The 14,886-nt window shown below is 43.8% G+C and overlaps 1 protein-coding gene across 8 annotated transcripts in view; it reads right to left on the minus strand.

Moving 5' to 3' along the window:
• Nucleotides 1-14,886, minus strand: part of ANKRD6 (ankyrin repeat domain 6) — a 211,382-nt gene that overhangs the window by 8,538 nt on the left and 187,958 nt on the right. For 5 of the 8 annotated variants that reach the window (XM_027057254.2, XM_027057255.2, XM_053222471.1 and 2 more), the window contains 7 exons: nt 14,257-14,355; nt 12,243-12,341; nt 10,980-11,057; nt 7,028-7,132; nt 5,567-5,701; nt 5,069-5,254; nt 4,453-4,605 (listed from right to left, as the gene is read on the minus strand). In XM_027057254.2, coding sequence (XP_026913055.1) covers nt 4,453-4,605; nt 5,069-5,254; nt 5,567-5,701; nt 7,028-7,132; nt 10,980-11,057; nt 12,243-12,341; nt 14,257-14,355 — 855 coding nt within the window. The remainder of the gene's footprint in view (nt 1-4,452; nt 4,606-5,068; nt 5,255-5,566; nt 5,702-7,027; nt 7,133-10,979; nt 11,058-12,242; nt 12,342-14,256; nt 14,356-14,886) is intronic. The other 3 variants (XM_053222472.1, XM_027057257.2, XM_027057259.2) reach the window with 2 other exon arrangements.

Raw genomic sequence — 14,886 nt, forward strand, 5'->3', positions numbered from 1 at the left:
AAAGCACTGATGAAAGAATTAAAGATAACACAAGTGGAAAGATACTCCATGCTCATGGATTAGAAACTCAATATTTTAAAATGTCCACACTATCCAAAGCAATCTACAGATTCAATGCAATCCCTATCAAAATACCAACAGCATTTTTCACAGAACTAGAATAATCCTAAAATTTGTATGGAACTACAGAAGACCCCACATAGCTAAAGCAATCTTGAGAAAGAAGACAAGGCTGGCAGTTTCACAATCCAAGATTTAAAAATATACTACAGAGCTATAATAAAATATGGCACTAGCACAAAAACAGACACATAGATCAATAAACAGAGAGCCAAGAAATAAACCCACACTTATATGGTCAATCTACAACACAAGAGGCAGAAATATATGGGAGGAAAAAGATAGTTTCTTTAAAAAAATTTTTTTTTAGGGGTGCCTGGGTGGCTCAGTGGATTGAGCATCCGACTTCAGCTCAGGTCATGATCTCGCAGTTTGTGAGTTCGAGCCCCGCATCGGGCTCTGTGCTGACAGCTTGGAGCCTGGAGCCTGCTTAGGATTCTGTGTCTCCCTCTCTCTCTGCCCCTTGCTGCTCACACTCTCTCTCTCTCTCAAAAACAAACATTAAAAAAATTTTTTTAATTAAAATTTAAAAAATTTTTAATATTTGTTCATTTTTAATATTTATTTTTGAGACAGAGTGAGAGCACGTGTGCGTGCAAGCAGAGGAGAGACAGAGAGAGGGAGACACAGAATCCGAAGTAGGCCCCAGGCTCTGAGCTGTCAGCAAAGAACCTGATGTGGGTCTCAAACCCACAAACCTCAAGATCATGACCTGAGCCCAAATCAGACCCCAACCAACTAAGCCACCCAGGTGCCCCCAACACAGTCTCTTTAATTAACGGTGGAGGGAAAACTACACAGTTACATGCAAAAGAAAAACCGCACCACTTTCTTATACCATACGCAAAAATGAGTTTAAATGGATTAAAGACCTAAATGTGAGACCTGAACTCAAAAAACATCTAGGCGAAAATATAGGCAGTAATCTCTTTGACATCAGCCTTAGCAACATTTTTCTAGATAGGTCTCCTCAGGCAAAGGAACAAAAGCAAAAATAACTTTACTGGGATTACACCAAAATATAAAGCTTTTGCACATGAAGGAAATCATCAACGAAATGAAAAGGCAACCTACTGAATGGGAGAAGATATTTGCAAGTGATATATACAATAAGGGGTTTATAACCAAAATATATAAAGAACTTATACAACTCTACCCTCGACAATTTGATTTAAAAATAGGCAGGGGACCCGAATAGACATTTTTCCAAAGACAACATACAGATGGCAGACAGCATATGAAAGATGCTCAACAACACTAATAAGGGAAATGCAAATCAAAACCATGAGATATCACCTCACACCAGTCAGAACAGCCAGTATCAAAAAGAAGTAAGTGTTGGCAAGGATGTGGAGAAAAAGGAACCCTCGTGCACTGTTGGTGGGAATGTAAATTGATAAAAAATCACTGTGGAAAACAATATGGAGGTTCCTCAAAAATTAAAAATAGAACTACCATTTTTGATCCAATAATTCCACTACTGGGTATTTACCTGAAGAAAACAAAAACACTAACTCGGAAAAACAGATGCATTCCTATTCTTATTATAGAATATATAGAATATTATATTATATTATATTATATTATATTATATTATTATATATATTATATTATAGAATTATATATTCTATATTATTCTATATTCTATATTCTAATTATATATTCTATATTATTCTATAATATTAAATATTATAGAATTATAATATTATATTATATATATTATATTATAGAATTATTATAGTAGCCAAGATATAGGAGCAACCCAAGTGTCCATTGATAAGATGAGCGGACAAGATATAGTGTGTGTGTCCACACACACACACACACACACACACAATGAAGTATTACTCAGCCATAAAAAAGAATACCTTGCAGGGCACCTTGGGTGGTTCAGTTGGTTAAACGTCAGACTCCTGGTTTCAGCTCAGGTCATCATCTCATGGTTCATGAGTTCAAGGCCCACCCTGGGCTCCACACTGACAGTGCAGAGTTTGCTTGGGATTCTCTCTCCCACTCTCTCTCTGCCCCTACCCTACTCATGCTCTCTCTCAAAATAAATAAACTTTAAAATAAAATAAAATGGTAAATCTTAAAAAAAAAAAATATTGCCATTTGTGACAGCATGGACGGACCCAGAGGGCATTTTCCTAAGTGAAATAAGGCAGGCAGAGAGACAAATACCATAGAATTTCACTTATATGGAATCTAAAAAACAAATGAACAAAAAAAGCAGAAACAAGGTATGAACTCCTCTGGTAGTTGCCAGAGAAGGGGTGGGGGGATGAGCAAAGTGGGTGAAGGGAAGTGGGAGGTACAGGTCTCCAGTTACGGAATGAAGAAGTCACGGGGTGAAAGGTAACAGACGGTAACCACACTTGGTGGTGAGCACGGCAAAACATGTGGACTTGTGCAATCATTATGTTGTACACCTGAAACTAATGTAGTGTAACCTGTGTCAACTTTACTTCAATTAAAAAGCTGAGGAAGATTGGCGCCTAGGTGGCTCAGTGGGTTAAGTGTCCAACTTCAGCAGAGGTCATGATCTCACGGTCTGTGAGTTCGAGCCCCGCGTCGGGCTCTGTGCTGACAGCTCAGAGCCTGGAGCCTGCTTCAGATTCTGTGTCTCCTTCCCTCTCTGCCCTTCCCCCATTCGTGCTCTGTGTCTCTCTCAAAAATAAACATTAAAAAAAAAAGCTGAAGAAGAAGAAAAAACACAGCATAGTTCCATTTTTGTTTTAAAGTGGTAACTATATAAGTACTATCTATAAAAGAGAAAATCTATGGGAAAATACACAAAACCAGGAATGGAAGGTATCTCTGGAATGTATCGCTATATTTCATATTTCTGTAATGTGGATTTTTTCCTATTAATAGGCTAGCTTATACATTTTTAAAAGTGTCTTTTGTACTTAAAAATCTATATCCACCATACATTTCTGATTACAAAGAGAAAATATATTCTTTGATGGAGAGAGATGGTGGTTACTCACTTAGCCAAGTAATCAAACTTATCATTAATAAGGAGACATCCTGGCATTATGTGCCTCCTGATGTGACATAATTTGAAGTTTACGCCATTAACTATGACATTTTCTTGCCAAAAATACTTAATCTGAACCGAAATAAGCATCTAGACACTAGTGGTTCTCAAACTTGGAGGTCTTGTTCAAACACAGGTGGCTAGACCCCATCCCTAGAGGTTTATTCACAATTAAGTTCAGTAGATCTGGAATGAGGCCCAAGAATTGTCATTTTTGCCCCCACAGCTCCCAGATAATGCTGATGCTACTGGTCCAGGGATGACACCTTTGAGACCCACTGCTCTAGACCTAACTTTCAGTTCACAGAGATACAGAGACAGAACAAGTTAAATAATACCATGAAGAGCCTATCAGACATGTCTAGAATGTTGAACATCCTATATAACAACTGGCCTAGACTTTTTAAAAAGATAATATCCTAGGAATAAAGAAAAAGATGGAAGAAGAAATCAGCCTGTTGTAGATGAAAAGAAACCAGAGAGACATAACCCAGATGCACAAAAAAATCACTGGATTCTGAGCTGGAATTTAAAACAAAAACAAGCTATAAGAAAACATTTTGGAAGAACGGAATAAATCGCAATACAGACTGGATATGATGCAATCATTGTTAATTTTCTCATACATGATAACGGATTGTGCTACAAAGGAGAAAGTCCTTATTCTTCGTCAAGATGCGCTCTGAAGTATTTAGAGGTGAGAAGTCAGGACAGGCTCCAACTAAATCTCAAAGGATTCAAGAGAAAGACAGGTGCATGTGAGAGACACAAAACAAATGTGGCAACATATTAACAAATGGTTGAGTCTAGGTGGAGAGTAGACATGCTTTCATTGCACTGTTTCACTGTTTCTCGTCTTTGAAAAATTTCAAAATAAAGACACCTATAGACAGGATTGTTCTGATTGTGTGTGCGCGTGCAGTGGGAAAGGGGCCAGGATACAAACATAAAGAGACTGGAAGAGAATAAACCCAAATGTTAGTAGTGATTTCTCACTGTGGTGGGCTTGTAGGGGATTTCTTTTCCTTTCTAAATTTCATATTTAAAGAAAATGCTCTGTAATAGGTATATATCATTTTTATAATCAGAAGCAATTTAAGCAGGTTCTTAAAAACTTTGAATAAATGCGCTTGGAAGAAATCACATAAGCCTCTTCCCTGAGAGTCCACCCGAGGTACTCAGCTCAGTCTGCAAAATACAAAGGGTGCTCAGTGTGGGCAGCTTCTGATTTCATTTCCTGCCAGAACATCTGGCCATGGGGGGTTGTGGGGGCGGGGGGGCAGCTCACTGACCTGGTGCTGGGTTTTGTTCTCCATATGCCCCAGCTTTGTGTTCATTTTATCCTGAACCGAACCCAGCTCTGCTCGGATCTCCTCCACAGCTGCCTCCAACTGGTTCTCCAGCTTGTTGATTAGGGGTTCACATCTACAACCATTTATTGGTGCCTAACAGGGGAACAATAAAGGAATCAATCCACTCATTCCCTCCTTCAACAAACTGGTTTTGAGTGCCCATCCAGTGCCAGTCAGTATGCCAGGGGGATATAGATGATGGAGGAGGCATAACTTTGGGATGTCCAATGGGCCGAGCTGTGGGTCCAACAGGCACTGAGAAGCTTCAGAGAGGGTAAGACACGGTCCCAATCCTTGTGGCTTTTATCTACTCTGGAGCCTCAAGATTACCTAGTCACTTAAGGATGGTGCACAAAGGTTTGTAACTACCCGTTTGCCTGGGCCTCAGCAGCAGTGGTGTATCTGCAGTGTAGGGAGGGACATCTGGTTTATCTTCAAAGCTCATTGCCTTCCCAAGTCAACACTGCAAGCGGATATTAGCCCCCAGGAATAGTGTTAAACAGACAGCCTTGCTTAAGGCCTACGGTCCTATGACCAGACAGGGCTCATGAAGTACCTGCATCACCTTCCCGTCCTTGCCCCGGTACAGCGTGTAGAGCTGGTACGCTCTGAACTCATGGGGAGGGGGTGGCGGTGAACATCGGTGCCTGGGCCTCTTTTTAGGGTGACTGTGAGCATGCAAGTTCTTCTGGTGTCCAGGCTGTTGGTCTGCTGGTGGAGTGGGGTCAGAAAATGCTGACGCCTGTGGGAGAGGAATCAACAATACCCCTGAGCACTGTGACATCTGCAAGACTGGCCCCCATCCAACGGCTCCCATCTCACCCTCGTCTTCCTTTGTCTCACGGCACTCCACTGTAAGCACCGCATGTCCAAAGAAAGAGATCAACACATTAACCTTGTGTTTGAAGTTACCCAGATTTAATTTTCGTGCTCTGGCTCCAAACCAGCAAGCCACGTCCAGTGGCATTTTAGCTACTGGGCATGATGCGATCCCAGGGCCCTTGGCCAACCTGCCTCCCAGCCCTCCCTTGGCTGCCTTCATGTGCCTCCTGACCTTGGGCCTTGACTTTCTCTGCCTGTTGTCCTTCGCCTTGGGCTCTGGGGAGGCGGACAGGACATCTTCTCTGGCCTCTTCTTTTCTGGGTGCAGCCTGTTCACTGCTGGGGGTGTCTCCTGCGGAGACACTTCCCTACAGAGGGGGGGAGAAAGAAGTGCCCAGAAACCGGTTCTAATTGCCCCCTCTGCCTTCTTCTGTAATGGTCTAAAATTCTGTTTGCAAGATTGCATCCACTAAAGGACCCACAGGAACCTTAACTGATGACAAAGAGGGAACACTGCTTGGTGGTCTAAACTGAACATGTAGGACTTTCCCAGTTGGTTGAATATTTTGCTTTTACTTCATTAGGTGCCAAGGTAAACAGAGTCTTGGGTCTAATTCTATATCTTAGAGCTTCCGGAAGCTACCACAAACAGCTCAGCATTAGAAATTTTTAAATTTTTTTGCATTTCAACCACAGCAACAACAACCAAAAAAAACCATTTATTCTTTGAACTTGGACTTCACAATTCATAATGGAGTAGGAGAACCCCCTGAAATGAAAACATCACATTTCTAGTCCTTATAAGAACTTTTACAAATCAATATGTACAATTCACCCACAGGAACTTAATCAGAGTTACAATGCCTTAACCCTGAAAACTGATAAGAGGATTTTGAAATAGAACAATAAGCACTCGGTATAAAATTTTGTGTGCCAAAAGTTGTCTTTATATCCTAGTCTTTTTCTTCCTGCGAGAGCTGAAAGGCATGGTTCGTTCCAGTTGTGCAAGCTGTTCACTGCACAAGGGCACCTAGCAGAGGGAGCTGAAATCCGGCTCTGGCTCTCTTCGCCTTATGCACCCTGAGCAGGGCTGGGCTGCCCAAGGGGCATCTTTTTCTAAATTTGCAACAGAGGAATCACATGGGCTAGTGCAGCCTCAATCCATTCCCCAAGCCGAAAGAGAAGAAGCGACCCAGGCCACTGGCTGTCAAACTTTAGCCCACACCAGAATCACCTGAAGGGCTTGTTCGAACAGATTGCTGGGCACCCTCCCAGAGTTTCTGATCCAGTGGGTCTGAGGTGAGGCCCCCAACTCTGTGTTTCTAACAAGGTCCCAGATGGCACAGTGGACACTACATTTTGAAAATCACTGCCCTATACCATTAAGGGCCCAGCATTAGAGGCAGTGCTGTCCACACAGTAGTGATGAGGCCACAGACACATGGGGCTAGAAACTATGCCCAGACAAGGATGCCAAGAAAGACTGGCAACACGGGCACACGATCTGAAATCCTGGAGGAGTGGAGGACAAGAAACCAAAGGGAAAACACGGACAACAGTTTGAAGAACCAGCGGAAAGGAGAGACAGAGGAGGGCACGGCCGCTGCCAGATGAACCCAGAAGGAACAGCCAGATTGTTTCCCACCCTCTGTAAGGGGGTGACGTTTGGGAGGGGCGGGAGAGCTACCCCCCACCTTGCTTTGTGCCACCTCATCTCTTGGCACAGACTGAGCTCTCCTCTCTTCCTTGAGCCTCTCTCTCTTTTTCCTCAGGCTTCGCCCGCGACTGAAGCGCAAGACCTGAAGGAGGCAAGAGGCATGGTTACAAACCACGGTGTGTGCAGCGTCGTGACAGCATTGTCCTTGGACCTGGTGCTCTGATCTAGTGGAACTTCCAGCCTAGGGAGAGACCAAGCAATCACATCAAACACGCATCTCTGCCTGCCTGCTGGGCACCGAGGTCTTGTGCTGGGCTCTGTAGGAGCCCAGAAGGAAGTAGGACATGGTCCCCGATCTCAAGGAGCTTATGGTCGAGGACAATAGGCATCTGTGTGCCAGGCCACGGTCGCCATAGGGGGGTGTGCAGGCTGTGCACTGCTTAACTCCAGGGAACACCACTCACAGACGAGGATAGGAACGGCATCCCCTGGACTCGCACAACACAGCGGCCCCACGCCAGGCAGTGTCTCGCTATCTTGGTACGCTGGACCTGAACTAGCCCATCATATTTTCTCTTGACCAAACTGTATTCAAGTCAGTTTTTAGTTTGCTTCAAACACTGAGGTTCATCTGTGAACCATGGTACCAACCATGGGGCAGGAATCTGGTCCCCAAAAGGAAGCATTTGGTCTGCCCGAGAGGGCAGGAAGGTGGAACAGACACAGGCAAGTAGACATGGGGTCCGATAGCCCGATTTTGGAATTCAGCAGCAGCTAGCTGTAGGATCTTCCGGCAAGTTATTTGCCCTTTCTGTATTCTGTAAATACGGGGAGTTAATGGAATTAACCAAGACAAAGCAAGTGGCTGGCATACCCTGGACTTTCAGGCACTGTTAGGTGCCTCCCTCCTGCCTTGGCCCCTCGAGTTGCTTAATTGGCCAGAGGAAGTTTAACCAGAGTACAGAGCTTTGAGCTGGCAGAAGCTTTCAACCCATGGCCTTTTACTTCCAGCCCCAGAGTCACTCCCTTTCACCAAGGAGGTCCAGAAAGGGAAAACACTTCTTCAAGCTCTAATTTTTTTGCAATAAAACATTTTATGGTCTTCATCTGTAGATGGAGAAGGGTTCTCTGAAGTTCAGCATAGTGCTTTCATCTAAATGTTCAACTTTCTTGCGTTCATTAAATTCAAGTGACATCATATGACAAGAAGAACCTCTATGGACAGCGGTACAATCTAAATGGAGAATTCCTGACGACATCTGCCTGTGGCTAAACCAGATTTTTAAATTGTATTCTCATCCTCTAAGCCAACAGCTCTGAAAGTGTCCAGGGAACCCCGGGTGCACGAAACTGAAATTATTTTCATGACAGCGTAACAATGTCGGCTTTTTCCCTCTCACTGATTGTACAGCAGTATTTACCAGAAGCTGCACACAACACCCCAGTGGGTCACGTGCAGAAGTAGAGGGCAGCCCTCCGTCTTTCCACTAAGACCGTAAGGAGATTTGCAACAATGTAACATAATGCTACCTACTCTTCTCCCGTAACTTTGGTTTTGAAAAATAGTTATTGCTCATAAAGACAATGCTATTTGTTACAAAATGAACTTACCATCTTTAACATTTCTCAAATTTCAAACATGGACACTATTAATAGATATAATTCACACACAGCTCTTAATGGGCCTCTAGAACATTAGATGTCCCCAGATCAAAAGGTCTGAGAACCATTTCTGAAACTAAATTCAGACTCACTAGGAAGTCAAGTCTGATGAGAAGAAGTGACTAATGCCCATTGCTCATTCGGTTTATGGGCTCTTAGAACAGGATACAGCCCCAGCATCAATCCAAAATTCACTTTCAAAAGCATTTGTGAACATATCAATCTAAAATGAGAAGGGATACTCAGAGGTCACCCAAATCATCAGAGTAATTCCCTCCACAGACCAAGTTATTAGCCAGTGCAAATAACTTTGCATGGCGTACAGCCTTTCTCAGCGAACCATATCATCTACCAATGGAACGTCATCAATCTTTTCTAGTTCACCGAAATCGGGGAATATGGATCTTTAGAAAGATCTTAGTACTGCTGTGAGCCATTGAAATCCACGGTCCACTAAGGTGCCAAGGCAAAGGAATTTCCTGTTTCACACAAAGAGGAAAGCTAGTTCTGTAACTTGAGAACAAAAGAACAACATGTATACAATTTTATGCATATTCCAAAGTTCCTCATTCATATTGAGAACAGGGTTTAGCATATACAATTGTGTAAAATACTTCCATAAGAGGTCATCCTATTTGCTATTCAAATGGGCATGGAAAAACTGAAGTCATTTTTTAAAATGGAAACAGTAAAGGAGAACCACATAGGAAAATGGTCCATGGGAAAGCCTCTCCCCTAAGAACACAGATCCTTGAGTTCTGGAGACAAAGGACAGGAGGATCAAAGGCCTATAAGTCTGTACCTTGGGGGATACTACACCCCACAAAATTTGATGATCTTCACATGGCTGAGGATACAGCTGGCTGTCCAAACTGCCAATACTGAAATGCCAGATAACAGAGATAAATTCTGACATTTATTATAGCATCCTGTACTTTTTGATCTGTAAGAGACCAGCCTTTTGCTATCAGGATTCATGGATGTGACTCCAGTAATGATTTGTTTGCAAATAGTTGGAAAGAGGTGGAAACTTTTTCCAAAGGACCACCTGACTCATGCCTGTCAGAGGCTCCAAGGATGTCCAGACGCTACTGAGAAGCACTAACTCCACAGGGAACAGGGTGACCAGTTTTCCAAAGACAAAAATCTTAACTACTTCCACAAACTGCTCGTTATATCAGGTAGGTTTTTAAAATTTAAATGACCCGAAGGCCATTCAGACCCTTCGGTTGACTGGGATCAGGCTCTGATGCAGCAGGCTGGTATCTGGAATCTTCCTCCAGCTCTCCAAGACTTTATCTTCTCACAACATTAGTCAGAATAAGGTAGAAAACAAATCAGTTTTCACTGTAATGTAATACAGAGCAGCTCCGATGGGGAAACAAACCATTTCCTTAATGTTGGACATTTAGGTTAACAAAATATTGGACAGCAACAACAACAAAAAAAGCATACTGGCTTCCATTATGATGAGTAATTTTGAGAACTACAGAACGTTTTTCTATTATAGTTAAGATAAAGGGCAGCATACAAAAGGGTAGGCACAATTGTAAAAATCATGCGTCTGAAAGGGAATATGAACAAAAACAGTTATTTCAGGGCACTAAAATGATGAATAGCTTATAAATTACTAAATCTGTTAGAGGATTTCAATCTCAGCTCAAATGATATCAATTTTTTAACTTAAATGCCTAAAATACCATTGTTCAATAAAAAAAGGAAAGAAAGCTATTTTATACTTAACTGCCTCTAATGGATGTGTGAAACATTGTGAAAATATTAAAAGAATCTTGTAACTTTATTCTTTTTTCTCCTGCTGAAAAAAAAAATTAAACCAATCGTATGAAAAAAAAATTTTTTTTTTTTTTTGTTCACCCAGACCGGGATCCCTTCCTCCCACCTTTCTCTAGAAGAGGCTCCTCCCCTCTAACCATACAGTCAGATGGACGCAGCTATCTTCCTAAAGTGCCTGTCCTGCTCGTTCAGGCCGTTTGCCCCAAGCTCGCCAATCATGATCCTCTTCTGCGACCAGAACTTCTTCCCTGAGAACCTGGGGAGTTATGGTCCACAAAGCTGGTAATGCCAATGATCCAGCCACGGGGAAGAAATGATGCCCGTGTATGAAGACAAGCCTACTGAACTTGAAGTTTCTTGTTCTGGTTATCTTAGAAGCCCCAAATGGATTCCTGCCTTTTCCACTGCCTGGTTGTGAGCCCATCAGTTTCCTATTTAAGTTAGTTTGATTTGGCTTTAGTAGATGGCCAGAGAATCACAACAACTTTGCAGCCCCACATAATCAATAGAATGGAAAATGTAATCAATCCTACCTGGGGAGCTTTCGTGAGGAGAAGAGCAACTTCCGGATTATTGTGGTAGCGGGCAGTCTCCAGTGGAGTCTGGCCTGCCTAAGGAAAGGCAAAGTGGGGGACAAGTGAGTAAGAGAGACCAACCCTGCACCCTAGCCCAACTGGGACAGCAATTCTGTGCTCAGTCACACCAGCACCTACACGTGCCCAAGAAAATACAATCGCATAGAAGACCTGGCCTCACTCTTGAGCCTCCTCCATTCGACGAGGGGGCCAAATCACACCTGAGGGCCCAACGATTAATAACAACAGAGGGTAAGTGCTCTAGGAAGCAAAGCTCTGGAATACCTGCCCACCAAGGAATGCTTCCTGGAAGAGAGAGGAGAGAATGTAAACATCAGACAGGGCCAAAGGGGAAGATTTAGTTGAAGAAACACAAAGGATCATAAAGTCCAGCCAAGCAATGAATTTTCCCTGGAGAAGTGGAGAAGGCACTTGGAAGGGCAGACTGGGGCACAGCCACACAGTTTCAGGACCTGGACTGTGAGAGACAATTAGGTAGCTATGGCCATAATGGAGGCTCTAGGGAGATGAAGCCAAAAAGTAGGGAGCTGATAACAGTGGGATTCAAAAGAAGGGAAAGGCATCAGGGGACAGGCACAATGGTGCACCACCCAATACAGGTCGAAGAGGAGGAGGAAGGCGGGGACTCTCCATACAACTGTTCCACCCCCAGCCTTTCTCAGTCTGTGCTACTTCAGACCACAGGTCAGCCTTAAGGAAGAAAGGGTGCCTGAGCTGGTGCCTGCCATAGGACCTAGGAGAGAGAGGGAATAATGGTGGGGTGGGATATTAAGAAAAAGAAGGAAGGAATAAGGTGATTTTGGAGAAGGGAGTTCGAGTTTTGAGGATGATTAATCTGATGGTCATGTGGCCACTTTTCTGAGGACCCTGTCTGTTTACAGGGCAGGAATTCACTTTCAGTAACATCCACTTGTCAGTTTACTTAGACACCCCTGACCTTCCTTTTCCTGCCAGGATATGCTCACTTGAGCTAGGAGTCTAGAGATGAACCCTTAGGGCTCATCAACTCATGGAGCTGCTATGAGCAAGGGTTCCCTCAAGGCGGCCTCTGGGGTCCTCCTGTTAGCAGACCTCTAATCTCTTATAAAGTAAGGCTAAGGGAGGCTGTGTGCCCTGCAGGAGGTGAGGTAAGTAACAACACACTCCATTCTGGAAAGGGGTGGGAATGATTTCTAGAAACACTGTTGCAGCTTAACTTACATTATTAACAATGGTTCCATCTGCTCCAGCTTCCAGTAAGATTTTAACCACCTTCTTGTGATTTAGGGCAGCAGCAACATGAAGTGCTGTGTCTCCAGCCTGAAATTAAATCAGAAGAAAAGCAGCTAAACTCCATCTGATCATGGCTCACAGCCTTCCGGCTTTTCATCCCATGGCCTGGTAAGTAGCTTTTCAATTTAGGATTGGCCTTAGACTGATAGGGGACCCTTTGCTCAAGGGTTATGTGGTTCTCCTTAAAGAGATCGCTTTAAAATGACCTATGTACAAAGATCGCATTCCTTTCTGACTGAGGATACTAGAAATCACAGGGAAGGACAGGGGGGCAATCTGGGGTTGTTGAGAATGGGGACCTGAAGCTTTACACCAAGGTAGGATGACGGACAGATAGCCAGGGGCCAGCAGGCTAGCCATCACAGAGCTCTGTACCATATCCCTCTGCCCAGAGGGCCCCTTGATTTCTGAGCGCTAGAATGAGCAAAAGCTGTGGAAGTAGTTACTTCTACAAACACGGGGGGAGGATCCCAGGTGGGATCACATTCCCACCTGCTGGAATGTGAAGGGCCCACTAGGAATCACTTTGCAGGCTCAGGGTATTCTTCGTTTGGGTGGAGTCACTGAAAAAAATCAGTGTTCACTTAAGACCAGCTGTTTTCAACCTCTTACCAAATAGCCTATAATAAAGTTCATATTTTCTTTATATATCAAAAAAAGTTCAGACAATCAACCATGAAAGGAGGCTATAGACAAATGGAGCTTGATGGGCCAATTCCATATGTAAACGCTGGTGTTTCCCCAAGCAGAAGGCTATGAATAAACCAGGCCAATACAAATGTTAAATAATCCATCCTCTCCCATTGGGTGATCAAGTAAAGCTCCAGATAACTTGTTTTCCCGGGCAGCATGAAAACGCCACTATCCCATGGCCCTCCCCCACTGAAAGTAGCCAGGGAAACGTTCAGTTCGTTGCCAAGTCACTTAGTTGTGTGTACTGGGCAGTGGTTTCTAATCCTGGCTGCATGCTGGAATCAGTGGAGGAGCTTTACTAACTACTGATGCTGGGGTCCCGCCCCTGGCACGCATTTAATTGTTCTGAATTGTAGGTTGGGCGTGGTGATTTTTAAAGCTCCCAGGTGTCTGAAACATCCTGCCAAGGTGCAGAACCACTGGTTAGTGGGGGCTGGGTACAGGTAATCTGATGGACCAGAATCTGTTGGGGGCTGCAGAATGACAGGATGTATTTAGCTGTGTCAGTGGTTCTCAATCCTGACTGCACACTCAGGTCAGGAACTTTCTAACAATCCCATTACCTGGATTCTGGTCATTTAAACTCGGGTAGAATTCAGGAATGGTATTTATAACTGCCCTGTTGATTCTTATATGCAGCCAGGATCAGAAACCACTGTTATGGGGCATGGTTAACCTGAATAATGATTTTTAAAACTTCAAATATATGTACCCAAATGCAGAAATGTCAAACAATTTATCATTTAGGTATCAATAAATGCCAAGACATTTAAAAAATCTAAATACTGAAAATCATGCACATTTCCATGGAACACTGTAGTAATCACAGCTTTATTGCACACCCCCCACTATACAGACAGATACAGACCACATACCCAATTTTACAGAGACCAGAGACTTCATCCGATCAAAGTTGCAGGGCATGGAACAGAACTCTAATTCCCTTGCTTATTTACTAAGCCACAGTCTTCTTTGTGGGTTTCCTTTGTAAAAAGCATTAAAAGCAAAACCTGTCCCAAGATCTTCAGAAAATGTTTAATATGCAAATGTGGAGATACGCACTGGAGTAAGAGCAGGCTCTCTTCCCTCTAGGAGGCCAGATAAATCAGGACCACAGGGACTCAGTGGAACACACATGCAAAGGGCAGCAGGGGACCGGTCCCAGACCTCTGCCCCCATTTGTGCTAACACACCTGTCAGCCTTGTGAGAATGGGGCCTGGCGGCCATGGGGAGGACACATGCACTGACCTGGTTCTTTTCATGGACAGAACAGAAAGCACTGAGGAGGAGCTTAATGATGGACAAGTGATTATAGCGTGCAGCAACGTGCAAACAGGTATCGCCTGCCTGCGGACAGAAATCAAACTCTGAGCACAATCTGAGCAATTACAAAAAGTTAAAAAAAAAAATCATTAAAAAAAACTGGCAGACTAGCATATGTTCTTTAGAGGGTATCAGCCTGAATTGAAATGATTCCCTTTACCGTAGACACTACTCCAAGACTCGCAGCTCCGTGCTGTCTGCAGCCCCACCTGCATTCTGCCATGCAGACTCTTTCAGGTCTCATACACTGGTGCCTGCCCCCCACAAGGCCGTCACAAGAGCGAAGGCAGGCTCTGCTTACCCAGCACTTGATAAGAATCCACTGACCACAGCCTCTCCTGCAGCCCAAAGGCTCCAGAGTATACCGAATTAAGACCAACAGCACCACTTTGGAAATGAGCCCTTTTCCATCATGGGTTCCTCATGGCTCAAAGGACAGGGCAGCAGGGAGAGCGGTCAGATTTTAAGATCACATGTGTTCTAAAAAAATTAGAGCTGCATCCCATTTTAGCAGGACTCCAATATCTCATATGGGGCAGAGTAGTCTGGGGAGCT

This window comes from Acinonyx jubatus, chromosome B2, assembly GCF_027475565.1.
Source record: "Acinonyx jubatus isolate Ajub_Pintada_27869175 chromosome B2, VMU_Ajub_asm_v1.0, whole genome shotgun sequence".
NCBI classification, from domain to species: Eukaryota; Metazoa; Chordata; class Mammalia; order Carnivora; family Felidae; genus Acinonyx; species Acinonyx jubatus.